Genomic DNA, 12,203 nt, shown 5'->3' with positions numbered 1-12,203 from the left:
GAAAAATGACATAAGGGCAAGTGCCAATGAAACAAGATGGAGGGCACTTGCCAATGCCAAAGGTCAAGCTAGTAGTTAATGGCATTGGCATGAAGGTCATCGTCTGTTTTGAATGTGGAAAGAATGCCAATGGCAATAGGTTTGGATAACCATCAAATCAGACCCATTTTTTGATGCTAGTTCACATATCATTTTTGCTAAGGTAGCATTCTAAGAATAGCCTTGTAAGTGAAGTTACAGTGTTTGACTCATGACATGAATAAGTATGTTATGAAACCTACATTGCAAATTATGAATAAACACATCATACATGTGCATATTTCTCTCATGAATAGGAGTGAGTTGAGAAAACATATCATACAAGTAAAGAATGTGCCATGTTGAGGCAACTTTACTAGGCATTTTAAGACCCTTAACAAGGAAAGGTACTCACATTTGTAGTAAGAAGGTAAAAAGGCATGCAACACCATATTCACTTAACTTCAGGTTGCCCACAAAGTCTATTAAGAGAATGCCTTGGAGTTTTAGCACATGTACACCGTTTGCCCAAACACAAAAAGGAGTGAGAAAGAGTCGAGAGTTCACATTGGCAAGGTTCGCTCAAAAGTCCTATTTACCAAGCACGTCTAAGTCTAGAATACAAGGTTCACAAGAATGCAAGGATACATAGTTTGGAAAATCCCGTTTTTAGGCATGGCTTGTGAATCCTCTAGAGTCTATTTTGGTCTTCTTCGAAACCTTTCCACGAAAAGCATTCTGAGATGATAAGCATTGGCCAATTTCATGTGAACATTCTGTATGGCTATTTTAAGGAGGGGCCTAAAGTCTTAAGCCTTGATAATGCCACAGAACTCTACAAAGTCACGAGTAAAGGGCAAACCTGCAATCGTGAACTAGTACTTTGCCCTTTATATTTTTGATAAAGCAAACTCTGAAAGGCATCTATCTGTATAGCCGATTTCATAAGAACATTACGTATTCTGTCTCTCACCTTGCCTGAAGAGGGTTGTCTGTGTAATGCTCCAAAGCACTAGAAGGCTCCCATTCCAGAGAGATTTCCAGTAACTTGGCAAGCGTGTAGGCCATTTCTCTCGAATTGGGCCGAGATGAAGGGTTCTCAGACACACAAGACCTGGCTAGCATAGCCACACTGAAAGCACAATCCAATGGGAATGCGTTCCGCAGGCGCGGGTCCATCCACCACTTCAGCTTTTCCTTTGCATCAGGCCCAGCCAGTAACGGCCCAATGGCCTCACACAGAAACCTCTCCTTGCCGACCACGCCTGCCATTATCGCCTCCTCCCCTGACAGCAACTCCAGCAGCACCACCCCAAATGCAAAAACATCCACCTTTGGTGACACCATCCCTTGTGTCAGATACTCAGGTGCCATGTACCCCTGTGTGCCCACTATGTGCCTTGTCTGTTGCGCTCGCCCTCGCTCATCCTTGTCCCTATCCTGTGTGGATTTTGCCAGCCCGAAATTCGCCAGCTTTCCGTGGAACTTCGAATCCAGTAGTATGTTGCTGGACTTGATGTCCTTGTGCACAAAGCTCGGGTTTGTATGATCATGTATGTATTCAAGAGCTGTAGCAATGTCCAATGCCACTTGCAGTCTGTTGTTCCATGTTAAAGTGGAAGAAGACCCTGCATCACCGGCCATGCTGTGATCATCATTGTCATGCAGCCAGTCACTAAGAGACCCATTCTCTGCGTACTCGTACACTAGATAGGACTGTTCAGAGGAGGCTATGCAGAAACCCAGCAGGGTCACAAGATTGGTATGGTGGACCTTCTGGAGTATCTGAAGCTCCTTTGACACGTTCCGTGACATGTTTTTGACCGCAACAATGCGCCCTTTGATGACCCCGCGGTAGACCGCACCTTTGATATGGGTAGCAGGGCTGAAATTTTGAGTGGCCTCCTTGAGGTCATCGAAGCTATAGGAGGACAGCTTCTCCGAATTCGCAAAGCTTGACAGCTCTGCGTACAGATCCTCCGGCAGCTTCTGGTTCTTAAGATTCACTGGCTCGGTCGGTGATGGCACAGATATAGGAATCTCTTCTTTAATCTGCTTCCTCCTTTGAGTCCTTCTCCAGCATATGACTGCGGCGATGGCGAGAATGATCACACATACGCCTGCTGCTACAGCGATGCCAACATAAGTGCCTGTGTGAGACTTACCGGAAGCTCCTGATGGTGCAGAGAAGCCGGGTAAAGGCGAAGGGGGGCCTGCGGTGGAGGCATTGGGAGCCACGGAGGGCTTGTTGACGAAGGGGAGCAGCACCGATGTGGCCGCGAACAACGGAGTTGCTGTACTGTTGAGCGTATTCGCCTGCAAGAACTGGCGCTCTTGGAGATTGAACCTGTTGATAATGGAGGTTATGGTATCCCCATCAGCCACAGGGTAAGAGTACAGCCATCGGACACCATCTGCTACCTGTGATGCAGAAGGGCATGCACATTTGACAGGGATGGTGACCTTCTGCCCTATCTGAAGGTCTGTGACGATGGCGGTCGGGTTTGCATCCTGGATGATCTGGCAAGTTGTGAGGCCCTCATATGTGTTGTTGGAGAGCTTGTAGAAGGTGTCACCCGGCACGATGGTGTACGTGAAGTTGTACCCTGTGTAGTTACCAGAGCAGGTGCAGTTCAAGGGGATGAAGAGGCCCTGACCTGGCGCAACGGAGGTCGAGGAGAGGCCGCTGGCGGTGGCGATGGTGCTGGCATTGATACCAAAGAGGAGCCCGGCGATGGCACTGAGGCTGGAATAAACAGTACCGGCCGGCTGGACGCGGAAGTACGTCGCAGTCTCGCAGGTGGGGGCGGTGGCGGCGCAGAGGTAGGCGGCGTTCTCCGAATGGCGAACCTTGCAGTCACTTGTGAGGAGCTGGGAGGGGTATGTCTGCTGGGCAAGGCTTAATTGGACGGAAAGGAGGAGCTGCAGGCTCATGATGATGAAGATTGGGGGTTGGGAGAATAGGGGCATCTTGCATGCAAGCTTCTGGCTATGGCGGCTGCACATATTTAACATGAGGGAATTGGCTATATGTGGTTCATTGATTCTGATTTTTCTATTGGCAATGATTCTTTCTATCGCAAACTATGGAGGCAGAAGAGCCGCTCTCATCACGAGGCGTGTGAGAGACAGGAATTAGGATAGTAAAAGCTTACCTTCGGAGACACACAGGGGGGAGAGGCGGGGACTCGGGACTTCTGTCCCGAAAGACCTAGGACCAGTTAATGCGACTGTACAGGGTAGAATAAGTGTGTACACAGTAAGTCATCCTTGACCAAAACGCAAAAGCAGGTTAGGTGGTTTACCCTCGTGACCCGCCGCGGTGACAACGACTTCCATAACTTTGAAAGTCATCTACAAGTCTGCCACACGGTATCTGGTCTCATAAGAAAACTGTGTTGATGTGTCGAAAGCAAAATCCTAAAGAGATGGTTGCATCAAAACTAGGTGTGAATGCCCATTTTCTCATCTTGTTCCAAATTGCATTGTCTATATTCCCAAAACAAGCGCACAATGGATTCAAGTTCCCTCTTACATAAAATGCACCTCGATGATCCTTTGAAGATCTTCGCGAGCCGCTCCTTAGTGGGAATTTTGTTGTCTACCACCTTCCACAGTAGTACATTGATTCTATTGGATGGGGTTGCTATCCAAAATTCTTCTAACTCTTCCCTTCCAAGTCCTTTATTTGGTCCAAGGGAATAATCTTGCTCTAGTTCTTTGCAATGATGGAGATGAAGTCCTTATCCTTTGGAATCATGTCTTTTTCTTTCTTGCAAATGAGCAACGGCTTTCCCATCTGAGATTCAAGGACCCTAACAAAAAAAGAGTTGTCCTCACAAATTGCAATAGGCCAGTCTTCTTTTTTTTTTTTGCCTAAAATGTCCTCAATCCAAAGGCATTCTCTTGTAGCGAGGTGGTATTTGTCTATCGCTTCTAATGAACACTCTCTTGGCCTAGTCCCACAAGCCTTGCCACAATTTTATTCCCTTCCTCATCAACTTCCTACAGAGACTGAGGCTTTCCTTCCATGGAGAGCACTAAGGAGTGAAAGCTTTCTAACATAAGAACACCAATTATTTCAGAGACAAGTCATTCTTGCTCCCTTCCTTGCCCACCCATTTCACATCTAAGATTATATTGGCCAGTGCTTGTGCTACTACAGAATGAGGTATTTTGATTCTCAACCCTAACAAGAGTGGGTCCATCCAATTCATTCCAATAGGCATTTTTCCATTAACCCTGGCTTGGCATAACCATTGCTTCATTAAGATAGACCATGGTTGTTGGGACTCCATTCTGCCTAGCACTTTAAACATCAAGCATTTTGCTTTATTTTTCAAATTTGGTATGCCCAAACCCCCTTGGTTTTTCAGCACCACCACCTGGGCCCAAGCTATTGCTCTCTAGCCTCTATTCCCATCCAAGCTCCACAATATCAAGCTTAGTTATTGATCCATTCTTTTCCAGAAAGTTGCACTAAAAACCAAGAATTAGTGTGAGAAATACAAACATTGAGGCCAACATGGTCTTGACAACCACCAGTTTACCACTAAACAAAATGGGTTTGGATCTCCACTTCATGCGCTTATTTTTGACTTTCTTGGATAGCCACTTGGCCCTCTAGGTCATATTGATGGCCACTCCCATTGGGCAGCCCAAGTACATGAATGTCTGACCCTAGGATAAGACTTTGAAAACCTGACTATGGACAATATGGGTCCTTCCAACTGAGGGGGATTAGCTCAATTTTGTGTGTGTTGATTTTTTAGCCTAGTAACTCAAAGAAGGTGTTGTATGTCTCCCGAAAGTTGTTGACTCATGCTTGCTTTTTTTGAACAATATTTGAACTGTCATTAGCAAGGAATTGTGCAACAATGCTATATTGTGTTGACCGATAGGCAAACCCTTAATTACCTCATCCTGAATCTTCATATCTAGGTTACAGAGAAGAGGGTCTATAACAATTGAAAAAATAATGGAGCTATAGGGCATCCTTGCTTGATTGACCTTGCCAAGACAAAGGATCGAGAGATATTTCCATTGACACATATGCATTAGTGAATAGATTTCTGACCATTTTCAAAAAGCCATTGCCAAAGTCCCCATCTGTTGCATGATCACTAGAATGAACCCTTGTTCTATTATATCATATGCCTGAAATCCATATTAACGAGAGGACAAAATTCGAACCTTGTGTGAGTGTGTGGTTCATGGAGAAGATAAAAATTCAAGATGGCATCATGAATCTTTCTCCCTTGAACAAAGCCATGTTGCATCATATGAATTACCCTCCCTGGAATAAACTTGATTCTGTTGGCCATGCACTTGGAAAAAATCTTGTATATCACATTTAGCATTATGATCGGCCTCCGCTACCCAATTGACCTCATGTTGGGAGATTTTAGGAAGCAATTTGATCAGTCCTTTGTTCAGATGTGCAAGAAAAGATGCTTGAATCTTGATGTAGTTCAATACTGTTGCAATATCATCCCCACAATAGTCTCACATGGTTTGGAAAACCTCATCATGTAAGCCATCAACCCCTTGCAATTTACTTTTCTTCATCCTCTGCAATACAAATTTTATCTCTTCCTTGGAGAAGGGCCTTTCTAGGAGGACTGCCTCTTCTCATAAGATATGCTAGGGCAAATGCCTCCATTATGTCAGTGTTGTTCTTGTGCACTCTGCCTTCACCATCCTCAATTAATGAGATGTGCTCTCATTGCTACTTTATTACTAGAGATTCCAACAAAACTTGTTTGGGGCATCCCCTAACATCTCCCACTTACCCTTAAGTTTGACCTTGGCTACCTCCACTCTCCTAGACTCAAGTCTTTGTTGGAATTCTTCCGCATCTCCCGGAAGCTTTTATGGATAGGCATCCTTTGGAGAATGCCTCAGTGCTTGGAGCATTATCCTTCTAAAACCATTAGCTTGCTTTTCCACTGCATGTACACATCTAGCCATCTACATGCCCTTTTGTTTGGCTAGTCGAGTGATCTCTCTCACTATTGCATCCCACTTCTCTAATGGGTAGCTAAGTTTGCACTACTAGTTATCCATCTTTCCCCCAGTTCTTTAATGAATGCTTTGTCTTCAAGTAGGGAGATGTTGAATTTGAATAGTAGGGGGCCATTATTGGAGTGGCCAATCAACGCACATCTCAAAGACAATTGGATAGGAATGTGGTATGAGAAATTGAATTCCGTCAGTAAAGCAATAGGAGGTTTGGGGAGCCACCCACCATCCATTGCCAGATAAATAGAATCTTTCTAGCCTTACTTCTCTCCAGTGCTCACCTTATTGCTTATTATGCCAGGTAAATGCAACAGGTTCCTTAAAAGCAACAACCCCAATCATATCAACTAGTTCTAAGGATTTTATCAATGAGTTCTAGATTTTCTATTCTCTCCTAAAAGGATTCCCCATGCCATGCAACCTATCATCACTATGTGATATCATATTCTAGTCTCCTAGCATGAGGATGTTAGAACTATCCAGATCTTGCTGCAGCATGTCCCAAAGTAGCACTCTATTGTTGGATGAACTTGGTGCCTAGACCCCAACTACAATCATGCTGAATGACATCAAGGTTTTGACTACTACTGCACTTTTGTCCCTTCTAGACTGAAGGTGCTGCGCTAGAAACTTGTTATATATCAAGAACATTACTCTCATTTTTCTCTAGGCATTGTAGTCAGAGAAGACTAAAAATTTCTCAAAGTGTATCCCCTGTGCATCTAGACTCCCCAGTTTAGTCTCCTACAATGCCACTACATCAAGTTTCCTTTTTCCAAGTAATGTATGACAGATTTCCTTTCTCCTAATTGATCCCAGCACCCTGACATTCCATAAGATTAATGAACATTTAAGCATGCAATTTTGCATTTTAATACATGTCATAGAAGTCATCCCCCATGTCATTATTGTCCTCTAGTGCCACATAAATGTTGCCATCCACCAATTGATTACATGCCAATTTTTTAAGAGAGATCAACTTTTTTCCCTTATTGATACCCACCATCTACTCCCAACCTTGCGTATTGGTCACTCTCTTCGGTTGGATGTTCTCCTTGTCATCATCTTTTTTACCCAAGCCTACTTGTTTCATTGGGGGAATCTTTCTATTCTCCATCGGGGTTGCTTTCCCCTAGTCCCCTTGCTAATTGTTCTTGCCTTTGGGTCCCTTGTGCCACAGATCCATCGGCTTCTCTAGTACCTTTAAGGGGGCTTGCTACTTGACAAGCATCTCTCCCTCTATGAGCCCTTTTGGACAATATTTTGTGTAGTGACCATATTGTTTGCAAACAAAGCATGAATTAGGGTAAGTAGAAAATTTAACATCAATAAGCATGTCGATGCTATTTACATCAAAAACCTCTAGCATGTCTAGCTAATGCTTCCTCTGATCCCACAACATGCATACCTTCTTCTCTAGCTTAAGAGTGCCATTCTGACTTGTCGTTACTAGTGAATACAACACTTTTCCCAAAGCTTTTGCCAAATCTGCAATCTCCATATCCATCTAGATAGGGAGCCCTGTCAAGGACACCCACACCAAGCATTCATCTTGGAGAACATCCTTTGGAGAGAAGTCAACAAACTAAGGAAGTGAGTAAACCAAGTCACCTTTGAAGCCAACTGCCAAGTTAATGATCCAATCCCTTTCAAATTTAGAGTCGACCACCACCACAAATGATCCCTTCCCCATGAATCAAAACTATGAGAGCTCCCCCTAGAGGTTCTCCAAATCCACCTTAGAAACTCATCTTTGGTTGGGGGTGCCCCAAAAAAAAACATGTACAACCCATAATATGTGAACTTTGCTTACCTTTGTTTGAGCCACTTGAGAGAGAAGGCCATAGGGGTGTGCAATATCTTCTTATCTTCAATGATGGTGCTCCTTCTTCCCTAATTGAATTTTTTTTAGTCTTCTTGCATAAGTTTCTTGATATCAAGCTCATCAAGGAGATTGCACAGAGCATTCGCGGAATCAAGCTCCATTGCCTCTGCACATCTCTACACCTTCGCTCCTACACTTTCTTCTATCACGAGTGGATACCCCCCATTCTCAGGGGGGTGCTTAAGAGCCAAAGCCCCTTGCATGCAAGCGAGCTCAGTGGCAACTGCCACGTGTTAGTTGTTTTGATGGAATTTAATAGGGCATTAATGGGAGATTAATTGGACCAATAGCTCATCCAGCTCACTCAACCCCAACCTCTTCTCTAAAAAGCAAATGTTAATTTTAGAACTAGCTTGCTAATAAGTCAATACGTGTGAGTTTCAAATAGTGTGTCTCTTGAGTCAACTCTCATATAAAGGTCTTGTCATCACTAAAATTTGTTCAATGTTCAAGGGATGCATTGAAAACCATCCTTGTTCCAACATTGTTGTCACCCATTTTTTGCAACACACTATGTACATGCATGGACCATAGATGCTTCATTTGTGACATTGAGATAACCAATTTGTTGAGGGGCACATTAGGGTGAATTTGAGCAAAAAAGCAAGCCAAACCTTCTTTGATAGCAAGGTTGTGTAAGAACTATTAGTCGAAATGATGGAAAAGAGGAGGAGAACAATTACACTCATAAGGACCTCACAGTCAAGTACATTTACTTCTTGCATGCCCCCCTTAGTCTACCAAAATGTGGTCCCCCCTAATTTTTGCTAATGTAAAAAAAAAAACAATGAAATGGTATTAATTAAGTAATCGCAACATCTCTAAAGTGATGAGAACAAATTCTACATGAGTCATGGTTGAGTTTGTTGAGGTGGGTGTGTGCATATTGAACATTCGATCCCTCCCTGCTGCACACGGCTTTGTGATGTCTGCCATCTCTAACTATGGTTTTTTGGGTGATGTGCCAAAATAACAACCAATATGATGGCTCACATTATTTTTTTAAAAAGCATCTCTAAAGTGATCGTGTCAACTTTACAAGAAGTTTCTTCACCAACCTAGAGGAGCTAGTCTTTTCCCCAATACATTAAAAAGAGTAAAAACATAAAACGTGACTTGAGGCAAAATCCAAGACTCCTACCTTGTTTCTCTAGACCAAAAATTCATTTCTAAATATCCATTTAGATTTCCTTGATCTCCAAGCACATATTGTTTCCGACTCAAATAGTGATGAAGACAAGCTTTTTCAATTGACTTCATTAGCCTATTCCAACACTTTCTCACCTTTCTATAGTCCCATAAGGTGTGTTTTTTAAACTCCCTCTATCTTCATATAGGAAGGACACATTGGGGAGATACAAATGAATCTTATTCAAGCTTTGTTTGGCAACTTATTTGTTGTTGTTCTCCATAACATTATATTAAGCTTGAATGCAGGGGTTGCCCACCATTAAGCTTGAATGAGGGATAGTCCTAGCCACATCAATGGTTGCTCATCTTGAGTCCTCTTCGCATGATTGCTCATCTAGAGACCTCATCACATGCATGTGGGATAGAGGACAAGACTTGTCATTCTCACTACACGTCAAAGTTTTTTTGCTCAAAAAGTCAACCATGCTTTCTTACTCCTAAATATTACATTGCCAATGCCCAACTTTCACAAATGGGACTTTAATTGTCGATTGTAGCAATCTAAAATATATTATTTCTTGGGAAAAACTAACTGCAAAGGTATCCATTTAGCTTTTTTTAGGGGGTTCCATTCGTAGAAGTCTTAAAGAGGTACTCATTCATGTCTCTTTTTGTTTTGCTCATACTAATGTATAGGTTTGAATGTTAAATATCATGGTAGACGTCATAACATGGCACAAGATGACATCCCTTTTATGCACATCCTAGAAGATATTTCATCCTCTCCAATATAAGCCATCTCATGTTTTTACATTAGTGCTCTTACAACGAAGCATAGTCCTTATATGGTGCACCTCAATAGACTGTGAACTATATAAATACGAGAAGAAAAGTGCAAAAGACTCAAGAACATGCTACTAAGGCCCATGCAGCTTAATAAAAATTTGATGGTCTACAAAGTTTTCAAACCTTCTTGAATATGCTTCAATATATTCAACATCAAAGTTGTGACATGGAGCAATCCATTCTAGACTTTGAAAAGTGGGCATGAAGGTTGGCCAATTTTTCTAAACTTTATGTCACATGTAGGACTAGGTATGATTGTGAAAATTTTCCACTAAAGATTAAATATTTTTGTCTTTAGAGGGACTTGCAGATCTTTAGATCACTTATTTAGACCATTTTACGAGAAAATTTGTGTATATTTTCACATCTGGAACATAGTTTGATGGTTGCATGTTTTGTATAAAAGACATGAGAATTTTGAAAGATCCACCCAATTTTCCAAAGTTTTTCCACTTAATACTCAATGCGTTTCCATCCACTTTATACTCTCACTATTAAGCTCTTAGCATTTTTCCTAGCAACACACCAACATTTGCGTGCAAGGTTTCGTACATTTATATTAAGCACTTACACAAGGCATCGCATGAAAAGTCAAGTATGTTCTAAATTAAAGTAGAGGAAACATCACATCAAGTTGAAATAGAATTTTATCATGAAAGTTTAGAAGACAGTTCGTCTCCCTCCATGTATGCACATGCTGCACAAGAGCAACCAAACCTTCTTCACGCTTAGTGTGTTTCAACTCACAAATGGTGATGAAGGTCTCCCCATTGCTTCACTTTGTTGTGACCCCCATGATGATGGTTCCATAAGAACTCTACTCTCTTCTTGTAATATTACTCTAGCCCACTCACCATGAAGAACCTTTATTTCATAGAGGAGAAACTTGGTCATTATATCCATAATCCTCAACCCTCGAGAACCAAAATGGTGTGAAACATAGAATTTAATTAATTATTTTTTAAAAATTAAATTACAATCTCCAACATGCCTAAAGAAGCCATTTTCATAATGAATTGTTTTTTAAGATAACTAAATTGAGTATCTCCAACACATGTAAAGAAGCCATGTGTGCAATGTATTGCTTAACTCTTCAAGAAGCCAAAACCCCCCAAATTTGGCCAAATTTAGCACCCATCTCGCAACCATCTCTCAATTGTAAGTGTCCCAAAAAGTAAGTGCTTCCCATCTGCACAACCCCCATGTAGAGGGTGCTCAAAGGTTGGCTTGTAACTTAAGAGTATGTCATTTTTTAGAAAATAAAAATTGTTATTTTCATGTGCATCTTCCACCTCATTGTCAAATGCTTCCTTGTACCCCATATTATCTAAAATTATTCTACATTTCTACCCCACTAGCTAAGTTGTTTAACCTCGCGGACCTTCACCACTCTTTTTCTATGCTACAATGAGGCCTCCAAATGTAGTACAAGTACATGCTTGCATTTGGCACTATGTGAGGGAGGAGGATGCACAAAAGCCATCCCCTTTCAAACTTTTAGATTGGACTATAATGTAATTTTCACACTCAAGGCTTCACAAAGCCCTAATTGTGAAGTAAGGGCTTCACAAAATGAAAATGAAAAAAAGGTAAGGTTGAACACTATTGAGATGTCAAATCGTACATTTGAAACTTGGACCAAATGGGCAACTTGCTACATTGAAATATTTTTACATTGAAAAGGATGTAAATGTGGAACAACCTACACCCCTACATCTTCCTTACACGTTGTCAATGCTTTACTTGTTTCTTTGCCTTCTTGGTTTGTGAGGTATTGTTTTTTACATTGGCAACTACCCATTTACAAAATTAGGACTTGCAACATGTAGAGTCTTTTACTAGTACCTTTGAGGTTATGCCTTCTAAATTTGCAATGTTTTGTGTCACATGTTTTCATACAAAAAATAATTGTTTTTTTAATGTTACCATGTAACTACATGATTTCCTCCACATTGTGGGAGATAACACACCTCATGTTCAAGATAATACTGTAATGGATATTAACAAGTGATGCATTTTGGAAGAATATTGAAGAAACACAATATTGTAATGGGTATTAACAAGGTGATATTATTTCCGCGTATGCATGGCCTCCTATTTTAGTTTTGCAATGAGACTGTGAGTGGCCTCATGATCGTCCTTAGTCCCAGAAACATACCAAAATTTTATGCTTCACATGTGCAATATGTGGACATAAGGACACACTCTTATTCTTTCAATAGCTTTGACACACTAATGTCATGCAACTACCTCTCACATAACTACAACATCCACTATTCTCAAAAAAAAAAATCTCCTACCA

General features: G+C 41.6%; 1 protein-coding gene across 2 annotated transcripts; it reads right to left on the bottom strand.

Moving 5' to 3' along the window:
- Window positions 1-567: 567 nt before the first annotated feature.
- On the bottom strand, window positions 568-3,254 carry LOC148020583 (protein LYK5-like). Of its 2 annotated transcripts, XM_087698363.1 has the most exons (2): window positions 2,184-3,254; window positions 568-2,105 (listed from the first exon to the last, which is right to left on the bottom strand). In XM_087698363.1, exons 1-2 carry the CDS (start codon window positions 3,031-3,033, stop codon window positions 988-990), a joined length of 1,968 nt encoding a protein of 655 aa, XP_087554489.1. In that variant the 5' UTR covers window positions 3,034-3,254; the 3' UTR covers window positions 568-987. The 2 variants fall into 2 exon arrangements, with proteins under 2 accessions (XP_087554489.1, XP_087554488.1); XM_087698362.1 differs by having other exon boundaries at window positions 568-3,253.
- Window positions 3,255-12,203: the final 8,949 nt, after the last annotated feature.

This window comes from Lygodium microphyllum, chromosome 18 (assembly GCF_053477565.2).
Source record: "Lygodium microphyllum isolate KBCC chromosome 18, Lygodium_microphyllum_v1.1.10, whole genome shotgun sequence".
In the NCBI taxonomy this organism is placed as follows: Eukaryota; Viridiplantae; Streptophyta; class Polypodiopsida; order Schizaeales; family Lygodiaceae; genus Lygodium; species Lygodium microphyllum.
Note: the sequence above shows the minus strand (reverse complement) of the source record. Positions and strands in the feature narration are given on the sequence as shown.

Excerpts from the sequence above, each read along its gene's own strand:
- LOC148020583 (XM_087698362.1), bottom strand. The coding sequence starts at position 3,033 with ATGTTAAATATGTGCAGCCGCCATAGCCAGAAGCTTGCATGCAAGATG.